The 13,930-nt window shown below is 35.4% G+C and overlaps 1 protein-coding gene across 2 annotated transcripts in view; it reads right to left on the bottom strand.

Annotated features, from left to right (window-relative positions):
• Nucleotides 1–4,328: 4,328 nt before the first annotated feature.
• Nucleotides 4,329–13,930, bottom strand: part of htr1fa (5-hydroxytryptamine (serotonin) receptor 1Fa) — a 14,959-nt gene continuing 5,357 nt past the window's right edge. The window contains exons 1-3 of one of the 2 annotated variants that reach the window (XM_016450841.1): nucleotides 6,762–6,778; nucleotides 6,437–6,564; nucleotides 4,329–5,475 (exon numbers count right to left, since the gene is read on the bottom strand). In XM_016450841.1, the coding sequence (XP_016306327.1) occupies nucleotides 4,406–5,473 (1,068 nt within the window). In that variant the 5' untranslated portion in view covers nucleotides 5,474–5,475; nucleotides 6,437–6,564; nucleotides 6,762–6,778 and the 3' untranslated portion in view covers nucleotides 4,329–4,405. Of the gene's footprint in view, nucleotides 5,476–6,436; nucleotides 6,565–6,761; nucleotides 6,779–13,930 lie in introns of those variants that run through there. The other variant, XM_016450840.1, reaches the window with a different exon arrangement.

Below are 13,930 nucleotides of genomic sequence, written 5' to 3' on the forward strand. Positions count from 1 at the left end.
TGCATTATTTGTATTATGTTTAATGGAATTATTACAGTATGAGATGACGCGACTCTTAAAAATAAAGATTTCATGACCATATGTTATGGCATCTGTTTTAATTAGCCGGAATACAAGAAAAAAGGAGTATAAAATACGTATAAAATCATTCCATGCTACAACATTTGACAAAAAATTTTTACAACTTGCTTTCATTTGTTTGACGTTTTAAGTCAGTTTTCAGATTGAGAAACTTGTGCTTGTAATTTAGGATCTGGTGTGTCATATCATATAATAATCAGTACAATCAACATAATGTATATTATGCAAAACATTTATTAACATGAACAACACGTACATTATGATAATCAGTTCAAATATTTAGTACATCATGGGCCCTGATCAGATCATCAGTTTCTGTAAGATTTTATATGATTTAATTCTCTGTTCACATCTTTGGTCTCACTGAAACTTGGAGAAACACACATAAGTCTTATCAGATAAAAGAGTAACAAAGAAATCAACAAATGCACAACATATTTGCCTAGCAAAGTTACCTCAGATGCCCCAAAGCAAGAACTATCTAATAAGCATTTCCATTGTTTGTGTAATGTACAGTTCCAGTGAAACGTCTGGACACTTCTTCCTATTCAAAACTATGAAATAATGGGAAGGTTTTATTAAGACCATGAGAAACATGAGTTTAGTCCGGTGTGTCCAAGGGTTTGACTGGAAGTATCATTCTAATTGTATGCAAGTGCAATATTCCCATCTAAATACAGTATATTACATTTCATATGTTTGCCCTTCACATGACTGAATATTTATGAAATGGGCTGTAAACTGAATTTGGTAACACTTTACAATAATTTAACATTAGTTAACGAATTAATGGAACAAACAGTCAAAATAAGCACTTGATGTTAATTTCAAAATGTACTATTACATTAAAAAAGTTGTATCTATTAAAATTATTTAATGGACCTGAGCTAACATGAACTAACAATGAAAAGTTGTATTTTTATTAACTAACATTAACCAAGGTGAATAAATACGTCATGCTCATTGTTAATGTTAATTAATGCATTACTAATGTCAACTAATGAGACTTTTTTTTTGTAAAGTGTTACCCTGAATTTCTTCCTCTTATGAAAAATAGTATGATTTTTTACATAGAAACTTAAAAGTTGTTTTTAAATCTATAACGTTAAACCCCACAAAAAATATAGTTCAGCTCTAACTAATCTATGTGCATTTACAGATTTCTATCTAAATATAAGACATTTGTGAAAATGTATGAAAAGTGAGTTACTTTTCTGCCTCACGGAATTATTGAAGTTATGCAGTTTGTTGCAGGTATTTCATATTACACTAGAAAAAAAGTTTTTTTTTTATATACTATGTTCAATTTATGTTAATTAAATTTAATTGTTGAATGGAATCCGTTTAAATTGGATTGCATGAATCACTTTCATACAATAAAATGTTAATCAGTCTGTAATCTATCTATTCATTCAGTACTCTATTGAATTAAAATATTAATATTTCCTCATTTGTTACTGTATGCCAGGAAAAAATACTATCAATAAAATATTATTGATATTGATTACTGGGTAACACTATTTTACAGTGTCCTTGTTACACCTTACATGTACTTATTGTAATAATAACAGTAAATTATTTAGAATAACATGAAACTCACCCTACACCAAACCCTATTCCTAACAATAACCCTAGTAAGCTGATGCTGTTAATTAATATGACTCAACTCCTAAATGTATAAATTATACATTTACTATATCAAGCACATTCACTGTATCATTCACTGTACCAATGACACCTTAAAATAAAGTGTAAAGGCCTGTTCACACAAGAACGATAACTACAGTGATAATTAGATTATCTTTCACACCAACACTATAACGTTCTGTTTATTATAAGCGCATGCTGCAGTTTTGTGTGGCTCAAGCACTTTAAAGCAGCATAGATTCTCATTGGCTGTCAATGTTTTTATCCTTCATCAGCTGGGGAAAAAAATCCTGAAAGTGATTCCAACATTATCAGTCCTTTGTGTTGTTATCGTTACAGTTGTGTTGCAGAACCTTTATCGTTATCATTATAGTTAACATCCTTGGTGTGAACAGGTCTTTACCATTTACTGATATAGATCAATATCCAATGTTCGATAAGATGAAAACTAATATGTGACCCGTGCTGGCAAAATGAGTAAGGATGCACAGGGGCTAATTTTGAGCTACAGGCAAAAAAGTGAAAAATTTCCATTTTTGTCGAATTTGAGGTTTTCACAAAAATTTGTTCATCAAGCCCTTGTCTCACTTCTATAAACACATATACACAGAATTTACAGTATTCACACAAACATAATCTGTTATGTCTTAAGTGAACATTTGGGGAGCTGCTGGGGAAAAACATCTGATGTATAACATTATACTAGATCCGTGCATTACGGTAAGTCTTAATATAGGCCGCCTGTCGCATTGATATTAATTTAACTATAAAAGAAAAGAGGAAAACACTCGCTGCTCTTGATTGAACTGCTTTTGTAGTTTAAAGAATCAGTTTATTCATCATTTTACATTTGATTGTTTGTTTTTCTAACTTGAATGCTTTTGTTTAGATGTAAAATTAAAAAAGTAATACACTATACACTTGTTTCTTTCTAATAGTTGTTCTTTTTTTGCATCTGTTCTTATTTATAACAACAAAGATAAAATAAAAATAGCTATATTATTTATAACAACAAAGATAAATTGTGATTATTAATAAATATAGTAATGATTATTAAGAAAAGAATTGGAGGGAAAGAATGCAATGTTGCTAGGTGATTTTGCTTTGGAACCTTAAAAAAAAAAACTAACCTGATTTTTCCCAAAATTGACTTTGCTGACTCCATCGACTTCAAACAGGTGTAGCTCGGTCATTCCAACAAGTCATACATAATTTTGATAAGTCTTTTAAAGGGCACCTATTATGTAAAATCCAGTGTTTGGACATAAATGTGTTGGCAGTGTGTGAACACAACCACCCTACAGTACAATGATAAAAAATCCACCCATTCCTTAATGTTTAATTCCCATTAAACCAAATCAGTCTCTCTAGGCCTGCCGTTTTGATTCTCTAAGCAATATGACATCACATTGCTTAGGCCCCGCCCATGATGGCTGACTGACAGTCCTGCATCACCATAGTTTCTGCCCTCAGTGAGTTGTGTTTGGTTGTACGCTGTCCTCCATTTTCTCTGCGCTCAAGCAGCTTTAATGTCAACAATGTCTCATAAGCAATCCCGGTGCTCTGTTTGGATGTAAGACTGAACATAAGAGTCTGAGCCACTGAAGACGCAGCGGATTACTTTAATTTTTTGAAGGTAATGTGCCTCAAAATCTACCTAAATACGTGTATGTCTGCGCAAATCATTTCACTCCAGACTGCTTTGTGAATGTCGCTATAGTGCTTAGCATTTTAGCTGCATTTGTGTGCGTACGTTATCTAAGTATTTTAATTGATCAGCGCCGTGCTGCTGAGATTAGTTCGCGAATGGACAGCATGGCGTGAGCTCTGTAACGTCGCACTGTTTCATTGTGTTTGGTTTCCCATATGTACGGCTGAACACTGGTTCTCTTGCGCTCAGTCATGTTGCTTCTACCGGCTGTTTATTGCTGTAGGTATGCAAAGCAGAGATGCATACACTACGCCAGGGGTCACCAGACTCGGTCCTGGAGGGCCACTGTCCTGCAGAGTTTAGCTCCAACTTGCCTCAACACACCTGCCTTGAAGTTTCAAGTATACCTAGCAAGACCTTGATTAGCTAGTTCAGGTGTGTTTGATTTGGGTTGGAGCTAAACTCTGCAGGACACCGGCCCTCCAGGAACAAGTTTGGTGACCCCTGCACTACGCCCTGCTCTGAAGACGGGGTGGGAATATGCAGCTCATTTGCATTTAAAGTGATACACACCAAAACAGCTGTGTAGACACGCCCCAAAAATGACATTTTCCAGATGTTATAATAAATGATCTGTGGGGTATTTTGAGCTGAAACTTCACAGACACATTCTGGGGACACCCAAGACCAATATTACATCTTGTAAAAAGGGGCATAATAGGCCTTTTAAGAACGTAAAAATAAAAATAACTCATTTTTCAAAATTTGCTCATTGTGCAGCAGGTCACATATTGTTTTAAAGCAGAGTAAATTCTTCAGACAAATAATGTGGTCTGATTTGTTGACAAAATGACTTTGTACAAGACTAACTTTTTGTTGTTGAGAATTAATTATCTAATTGTTTCAACAGCAACAGAGACTAAATGTATTTGTGCAGAATGATCCCTCTTTTAATTAAGTTCTTTGAACATTGTATTTTTTGAGTATAATAGTTTCAGTTCACGTGACGCAATCCCTTCATTGGCGTTAGAGATAATTCTTGCACTTGATCAACTTCTGAAAAGCCCTTTTAAAATCATCATTAAAGATGGTGTAAATCAGCGGGTTGATGAGAGAGTTCAGATAGCCCAGCCAAGTCAGAAAGTTGGTCATCTCAGGAGAGAGACTGCAGGATTCACAGATGGTAACAATCACCTCATGGATGAAGAAGGGCAGCCAGCAGATGACAAAAGCCCCCAGAATGAGTCCCAGAGTGGTGGCGGCCTTCCTTTCACGCGTGCTGGAGATGCGACGTCTCCTGACAGACCGCTCTCTGCGAGACCGAGACTTTGGGCTTTTCGCAGTGATGCGCGCCCTGTCGCCTTCGGTGGAGGGTTCAGATACCGATTTCTCCGGAGGGCTCAGAGTGTCTGGGCTCGTCGGCTCCCGGTCGCTGCACTTGGGAAGCATGTGTCCGTTCATCTCCGGCTTGTTGAGGCAACTGGCTCTCCTGTTGTAAAGAGTCTTGGCTGCTCGGTAGATCTTGTAGTAGAGAATGAGAATGAGTATTAGCGGGATATAAAATGCCCCGAACGTGGAGTAAAGTGCGGAGCCGATGTTGTCGTGCTTAATGATGCATGTGTTTTCTTCCTGGCGTCTCAACAGCATTGGCGGCAGAGAGACCACTATCGAGAGGAGCCACACCACGCTGATCATGATGGCGGCCCGTAGAGATGTCCTCTTTCTCGAATACTCCACGGCGTCCGTAATGGCGCGGTATCGGTCCACAGCGATGGCCGCGAGGTGCAGAATGGAGCATGTGCAGCAGGTTATGTCCACGATTAACCAGATGTTGCACATGACTTCACCCATGACCCATGTGTTCATCACAATGTAGACAATGCTGAAGGGCATGACTAATACGGCCACCAAAAGGTCGGTCACGGCCAGTGAGCAGATGAGATAGTTTGCGGGATGGTGCAGCTTGCGTGTGACGATGATGGCTGTAATGACCAAGCAGTTCATGGCCGTCGTCAGCACAGCAAGAAACGAAAGTGTGAGGGAGAGGATAATCACGTCCCAGGGCTCGCCTGCATATGTGCCATTTGATGCCATGCCTAGGACAGAATAGGACAGACAGAATCACTGGGAAGGGACAAAATATCTACTGATGTGTTGCACCAGCTGTGTGTATGATACAATGTAGCTTAGTTGTGCTTTACTAAACATTTGAGCATTAAACTAAGCTGAATAGTGATCTAATTTATAAACCAAATATTTACAGAAGTCTCCAACCTGGAGTAAATTGGTTTGTTTCAGTAAGTTTATGTTATACTTGACAGACTTTAATTCTGACAGACTTACACTACTGTTCAAAAGTTTGGGGTTGAGAAGATTTTTTAAAAGTTTCTGTTTTTTTATTACTTTCTGGGCCTTGACCATGGTAGGACCCTTGCTGTCTATGGAGGGTCAGAAAGCTGTCGGATTTCATTAAAAAAAATCTTCATTTGTGTTCCGAAGATGAATGAAGGTTTGGAACGACGTGAGGGTAATTATTGACAGATTTTTCATTTTTGGGTGAACTATCTGTTTAGTTCTTGTTTTATTTTTTCAGTGTAGTTACTAAGACCGAAATGGAGCAAGTCTTGATGTAGCAAGACTAAAGTCTGCTTCACACATACCTTATTTTACAACATTTTTTAAATGTAATAATAACTAGAAAGCTTGAAATAGAACAAAGACCACACACTTTCTTTTATATTGTGTTTGCTCGGCATGCAACCACAAAAAAATGACTTTTAATGATTCACCACTTATCAGTTTGAATAATTCAACAAACATCTGATTCACTTATTGAACCACCAAGTCATCATACATTTGATTTGTGTCCAAATAGAAATCAACTGAAAACTATTATAAGGCTACAAGAGTCCCATAAAAAAAAACAATCTAATGGCCTGTATGAGCATTAAATAATGTTGACATTTCTTGTGCTCAGTTTGTTTCACTGGGGAACACTTCCGAGTTCACCTGATTTACTCTATTGAAATATCATGCAGGGCTTTTCACCGTTCATACCTGTAGAATTGCTGCTTATTCATCTGACAGCTTGTGTCTATGTGCATTAAGCGAGCTGCACGTCATCACAGCATTGTGTTCAAAGATCTTGACCAAGGTGGTCCATGCCATCATTTGCAACAAATCATCTGAAAGGGAAGAAGATCAAAAATAGTGTAAATGTCAAAGGGAAATTTGTCAGATTATCCTTGCAGAACACGGGAGGGAATAGATGTTGTGACTGCCGCTGAGATCATTGATTAAAGAGGAATATAATTCTGAAACGCTCTCTTTTAAAAGGAAACTGGGCCAGAGAAAGTCACATAGACCAGACAAAAGAGCTCACCGGATGCTTTCTCTTCAGTACAGCAATGAATTTGACCAACTTGCTTATTTTCATCACATCAGATATCAGGCGTTTATGACTGTCTCTTGAACCCGTGTCACGTTTGAAGTCTTTTTCACAATCTGCTACCGTCGTCAGCAATGCACACCGCCTATATAAATGTATAAACTATTAGTCAAAAATGAAGAATAATTAAGATTACAGTAATATTGTGAAATATTATTTTAATTTAAAATAACTGTTTTGCATTTTAATATATTTTAAAATGTAATTTATTCCTGTGAAGCAAAGCTGAATTTTCAGCATCATTACTCCAATCTTCAGTGTCACATGCTTCTTTAGAAATCAATCTAATATGCTGATTTGCTGCTCAAGAAACATTTATCATCATTGTTGAAAACAGTTGAGCTGCTTAATATTTTTGTTCAAATTGCTATTTTTTCACGATTATTTGATTAATAGAATATACAATATATTATAATACACACACATGCACATGCACTTTGTATATGAAATGAGCTTAAAAGTGTGACTGAGTAATAGAAACGGTTGTACTGAAGCACACTTCATTACACGCTCGCAGTGTGTCTGTGTATTAGTGCTGGCTGTGAGAATATGGTTGTCATAGTGACTCACAGGGACAGGCTTTCTGAAGAAAAGGCCAGAGCTATACAACAAAAATTGATTTTAAACACTCTACAAGCTCTTTCTCTGCCAGCACGATGATGTTAGTGTATTAGTCAGGTTGGTTTTGATGTAAGGCCAGTTTATCTGAAGAACAGATAAAATCACGGAATTTGTCTCTGTATGGGAAGAATTACTTCCTTGTCTGACAGATTAGATTATAATTTTGAGAAATGTTTTTGAAAAAAGTGACTGGGGTAATGGCTGCTGAAAATTCAGATGAAAAGAGTGAATATATGATATGTATGAATAACATAATATATTAACAAACTTATGAATTTATATATAAAGCATCAGAAATCAGGCTCTCAGCAAATGGATTTGGTTGATTCTGCAGATAATAGAGTTGTTTAACTCAATGACACACTGCCACATTGTTAAATTGCTTATATTGATCAGACAACACTCTTCACTGATGAGAAAACTTTTCAGACTGAGTCTGAGACTGAGTTTTAAAGTTTTTCTCTTCATAGCTCACATGCTGTATTTCCTAATGAAGCATTTGGGCATATCATAAATCTGATTCAATCAGATGCAATTTTCCTGCAGCTCCAGCGTAATTAGTCACATGATTATTTCAATTCACATACTCCTGGGTGGTGCATGTGCCAGCCAAGCAACTGCCATTGAGATGAATGGGAATGTTAATGGATATCTGTCTCTAGCTATTTTAGTGGCAGGTGCTATTAAGAGGGAGAGACATGCTCATACTAAACAGCATTTTATTTGACAAAATGCCTCTCAATGCTAAATGCGTCATTCATATTTTTTTCTCAAAAGAAAAAGACTGCAAAATCTTAAATGTGCATATGAACACTAACATCTTTAGTATAGATGATTACAAAACCTAGACTAAAAGACTGCAAAATTCCCAATGCTCATAGTAACAAAAGCAAAAAGGTACATCTTTGGTACATAAATGGTACATTCTAGTAACTTGTTTCTTTTATATCTGGTGTAAGTAATTTTGCAAGTACGTTAACTTATTCTACTAACCAGTGTTGGGAAAGTTACTTTGGAAATGTAATAGGTTACAGATTACAAGTTACCCTATTTAAAATGTAATGTTCAAATACTTTATTAAAGTAATGTAACTGATTACATTTGATTACTTTTTGATTACTTTTCTAAACGTCTAATGAAGGTTTTCAATTGTTAATCATTTTAAAACATTTAAAGCAGGCAGGGTTAACCTTAGTAACAATAGTTCTCAACACTGATTACTGTCAGACTTTCGAAATCCTTCTTCACTTGAATTAAGATTATAATAATTTAATTTGAAAGCACAGCCACCACAAAATCAGACTTTAGCACCGCTTTTTACTTTGAGAGCATTCTGGGGTTAGGCTAAATATAGATTTAAAATCAGAAGATATAGTTTAATAGCTATGATACTGTTTTCAAATCAAATCTTTGCATAGCTAGGAAACACTGGCATCTAACAATGCTTTGGGGGGAAAAAAAAGGTTAATCTTAAAAAATAAAGCATATAGGCCTACATAAACCCACACAGGAAATAAAATGGTTATCAAAAAAATCATGTGTCCTATTCTGTGTCCTAAACTCCTGAAACATTGGTGTCTTATATTTTAGAGCAGTCGATGCAATTACACATTTCTTCTCAGTAAGTGTAACAGATTAAAATTACATTTATTTTGGGTAACACTTTATTTACTTGTTACACGTTACTATTACAATAACAATAAATGATGCATAATTACATTCAAGTAACCCTAAACCAAACCCTAATCCTAACCCTAACCATTTAGGTAAGTACATGTAGTACATATAATATTACACAGTATGTAAATGTATAATTACACTGTAACAAGGACACCTTAAAATAGTGTAACCTTATTTTGTAATTCAATTATGGAATTCCGTTACATGTAACTAGTTACTAACTCTAACACTAACCTAAAACAGTCTGCTGATACTCTAATGAGAATGAGTTGACATGTAGATGCAAAGTTACTTATAGTTAGTAGAATGTCTGAAGACAATCGAAATCAATATTTGTTAACATTGTGAGAATATAAGAAATTCCACCCGAGTCTTCTTGCATTTTTATCTCATATATATGAATGTAGATCTCTGCTTTTGTGCTTCCTAACTTCAGTAGTTCTTTTCTACAGAACAAACTTTCTTTTGCTGTCTGCTGTTCACTGTCTCACCCCACATGCTCTGCTCGCTCTCGTGTGGAGATTCTCTTGGGTACACTGACATTGTCAGATATAATACAAAAAGGCATAAGAACTTCATTGAAGAATGTTGCAATATTTATGCAGTGGAACTTCCTGAAACTGTCTGTTACATTTTGACTTTTATTCCTGAAATCAACAGATACACTGTAAAAACTCCTGTTTAATATAAAGTAAAAAAAATATATAGCCAGATATTCACTTTAAGAAATACACTGACAATTTTTCATGCATTTTGGCATGGGATTTTAAGGTACAATTAGTTTTGTATTTTAAAATACACTGGTTACCACCATAGTATTACAGCTGGTAAATAAACATGATGTTCATCACAATGTGTTTTTCCATGATCCGTGACTGTAATAAACATGCATAAACAGCAACTGATTCACCCACACAAACACAAAACTCTATCAGTGTGTCTTTTGTGGGGCGCCAAGTGTAACCTGACTATGTAATTTCATGGACTAAATGAACTGCGTGACCCAAAGCGCAGCTACACTCTAATGCATTTCATACACAAAATGACAGACGCCAGTAGCATTTAGTTCAACCTATTTGATGGATGAAATGCATATCTCATTCACTGAATAAGCATTTTGTGATATGCTGGAACCATTTATTGTCCTGTTAAATCGAAAATAATTAAAAACTCCTGTTTAATATAAAGTAAAAAAAAATATATAGCCAGATATTCACTTTAAGAAATACACTGACAATTTTTCATGCATTTTGGCATGGGATTTTAAGGTACAATTAGTTTTGTATTTTAAAATACACTGGTTACCACCATAGTATTACAGCTGGTAAATAAACATGATGTTCATCACAATGTGTTTTTCCATGATCCGTGACTGTAATAAACATGCATAAACAGCAACTGATTCACCCACACAAACACAAAACTCTATCAGTGTGTCTTTTGTGGGGCGCCAAGTGTAACCTGACTATGTAATTTCATGGACTAAATGAACTGCGTGACCCAAAGCGCAGCTACACTCTAATGCATTTCATACACAAAATGACAGACGCCAGTAGCATTTAGTTCAACCTATTTGATGGATGAAATGCATATCTCATTCACTGAATAAGCATTTTGTGATATGCTGGAACCATTTATTGTCCTGTTAAATCGAAAATAATTTTACTCCAGCAGTTTCTACAGCATAGATTTCTACTTCAATTATCAGACTTCACACACCAGGTCACAAACATTTAGCGCTTTTAATATTAAAAGCAAAGTTCTTAGAAACATCAAATGGGGCTTTTTTTTTTTAATTAACAATGTTCATTGCATGGCCTTGTCATGATTATTCAGAAGACATACTGGACAGATATTCATTGAGGAGAACTTGTTAATTGCTATAAAACAAGTGCACAAATCTATAGATAAGAGAGGATGCCAATTAAGAAGTGTCTGATTAGTTAGAATAATAACCAAGTGCATGAATAATTCAAACAAACATCTGGCACACAAAATGATTGACAAAGACTTCAATGTCTCAAAAATTGTAATAAGAGGAAAACATGTAAACAAGGATAAAGTAATGAATAAAAATGGGAACATCTGACATGAAACCTTACCTTGAAGATAAGTTGTTCTCAAAACACATTTAGCTCAAAAAAGTGATTTCTTAGAGTATCTGCAAGCTCACATCATATATAATTTATATGTTTTGTTATTGTTAACAAGAACAATTAAAAATCAGAAAGAAAAAAATAAAGCAGATGGAAATAATGTAGTTTTGTGATTGCGCATAAGTGCAGTGTCCCGTGAGAGTAACTCTACCGTGAGCTAACACTGATGTGAATGCATGTGGCTTTGTACATTATATTGAGACAGAGGGAGGCGCCAGAACTGCAGCTGATAGAATGTGCGCTGTAGCAGATACAACGATATTTCTTCAAAAGCAGATCGTGGAGACATTCAAAAATCGTCATATCGCACACCCCTAACTACCAAGTATAATCAATCTCACACACACAAACAAGCACAACGAAATCACTTCACACTATTAAGCGGCTGTGTTATGAACATGCAAAACTGTATCGCAGGCCTGCTACAGTGGTAAATGTATTCATCGCACAGACCAGTTTTTTTTGTAGCACGTGCGACATATATGTCGCACTGTACAGCCCTGAATAGTATATAAATAATACTAAAATAACACTGTCATTACTTTAGAATACAATATATTAAACTATTTTAGATTAAGACAGCATAAGCAAAACATTTTTTAATGTTTTAAATTTAACATCAGTAGATATAATGATTAAATGATAAAAAGGTATTATGACAACTCCAGGTAGTCAAATATTATGTCCATATTTAATATGATGAGCTACACCTGTGTAACCCTGAGAAGAACTTCACACATCCAGTAAATCACATGCTGTTGAGTAAATGCAAAAATGCTGAATATTTTTCCCCCACTGATAATATTCTACTAAAAACGCTGAAATAATATCCCCATATATGCCAATAATATAAAACAGCACCATTTTCAGCTGCCTTTGTAGCAAACTGTAGCTAATTGTCACTTAGTTGTAAAACTCTGGCAAAGACTTAAGACTAAAACTGAAAAAAAAAAACATGCTTATCATATCTGTATATTAAAATAGGCAGTATATTACATTTACATGATCAGTGCAGCTTGAATGACAAGCACCTCAGATAACAGCTGGAAATACCCATAGGCAAATCAGTCTATAGTGATTCAGCAATATGGTACCTTCATGCAACATCCATCAATACTTGATATCAACTGTATAAACTTTTACATTTCTAAGATGGTAAGCTATGAATGAAGTTCACGATGACACGATGCACCACCTGTTGATGTCTCTGTAATCCAGAAAGAGCTCTAATTGCATTTTGAGTGAGGTGCCTCTCGGCACTGGGTCTGAAAATGACAAGCTTGATGAGAGTGCTTAATACATACTTCCTCTTCACCGCAGGTACTAATGAAAAAAGATAACAGTGCCACTTGGCGTAATATAACGAGTGATGCCATCAGAGCCAGGGCAGTATCAAATCTGACAGAACCGAGAATAATTACACTTACATAAAGTGTGAAAAAGGGGCGCATGAGAAAATGATGAACTAAGAAACTGAAGACTTGAAAGCAGGGATGCATGCTTCATTTCTGCTTTCAACTACATTCTGCATATCTTGCTATGACAAGAGAATGGAAAAAATCAGCAGCCATGATGATAACTGAACGTGTCATCATTTTGAATGAAATGGGAATTATGACAATGTGTTCTACAAGCACAAAGATCCAGGCGTTTCAAGGACAAATACTGTATGAGGCAGAACAAATATGAAGTACCTGAGCATTGTACTGTTGCTTTATAATTTCCTTCACCACTTGAGGGGAACAAAGTGCTTCTTCACAACATGTGCTTTCTTCGTTGAATGACTTTGGGTTTTGGGGAGATACAGTAGCATGACCTTCATTAAAATGATAATTCTGTCATCATTTACTCAGCCTCATGTCATTTCAAAATTGCATGACTTTTTTTCTTCTGTGGAACCTAAAAGGAGGAATGCTGAATAATGTATTCACTACTCTTTTCCATATAATGAAAGTGAATGGGAATCCAGTGCAGACCACTATCAAAGTATCATAAAGCAATTTTCTACATGACTCAAGACTTCTGAAGTCATGTAATAGATTTGTATGAAGAACAGACCAAAATGTAGCGCTCATTCACACCTTTGCTTGTTCAAACTTGCTGCACTGCGACAATACTGTCGTCAATGATGATTGGTCATAACCCTGCTGATGTCAAATCTCGTTTGTTGTATATCAAGGCACCATATTTGGATGTATGTGGAAATCCAACAAGATCTCATGAGCATTTGAGTAATGTATAAAATTTGGTTTTACCACAAATACATTTGTTTGCCTTTGTATAAGTAGTAAAATGTAGAGATGCACCGATTGCAATTTTCTTGGCCGATTCCGATTTCCGATTTTTCGTTAGTGTGATCTGCCGATACCGATGTTTGCCGATACCGATTTTCTTTCTAAGAACTATAATTGACAGCATATACAAACAAAAATCTACTTTTCTTCAATGCAAAGTTTTATTTTCATAAAAAAACACAAGTAAAAAGTCAGTAATAAAATAAGAAAAAATAAAAAAAATGGCAAACAACAGCACAAATAAATGCAATAGAATAAAGAGAGCTATGAAACTAAGTTTTTCAGGTTAAGTTTTTATTCAGGTAAGAAATACTACAGAAATTAAAGTAATCAAATGTAAAATAACACTGGA

Source organism: Sinocyclocheilus anshuiensis, unplaced genomic scaffold (genome assembly GCF_001515605.1).
Source record: "Sinocyclocheilus anshuiensis isolate Anshui unplaced genomic scaffold, SAMN03320099.WGS_v1.1 scaffold507, whole genome shotgun sequence".
Lineage (NCBI taxonomy): Eukaryota > Metazoa > Chordata > Actinopteri > Cypriniformes > Cyprinidae > Sinocyclocheilus > Sinocyclocheilus anshuiensis.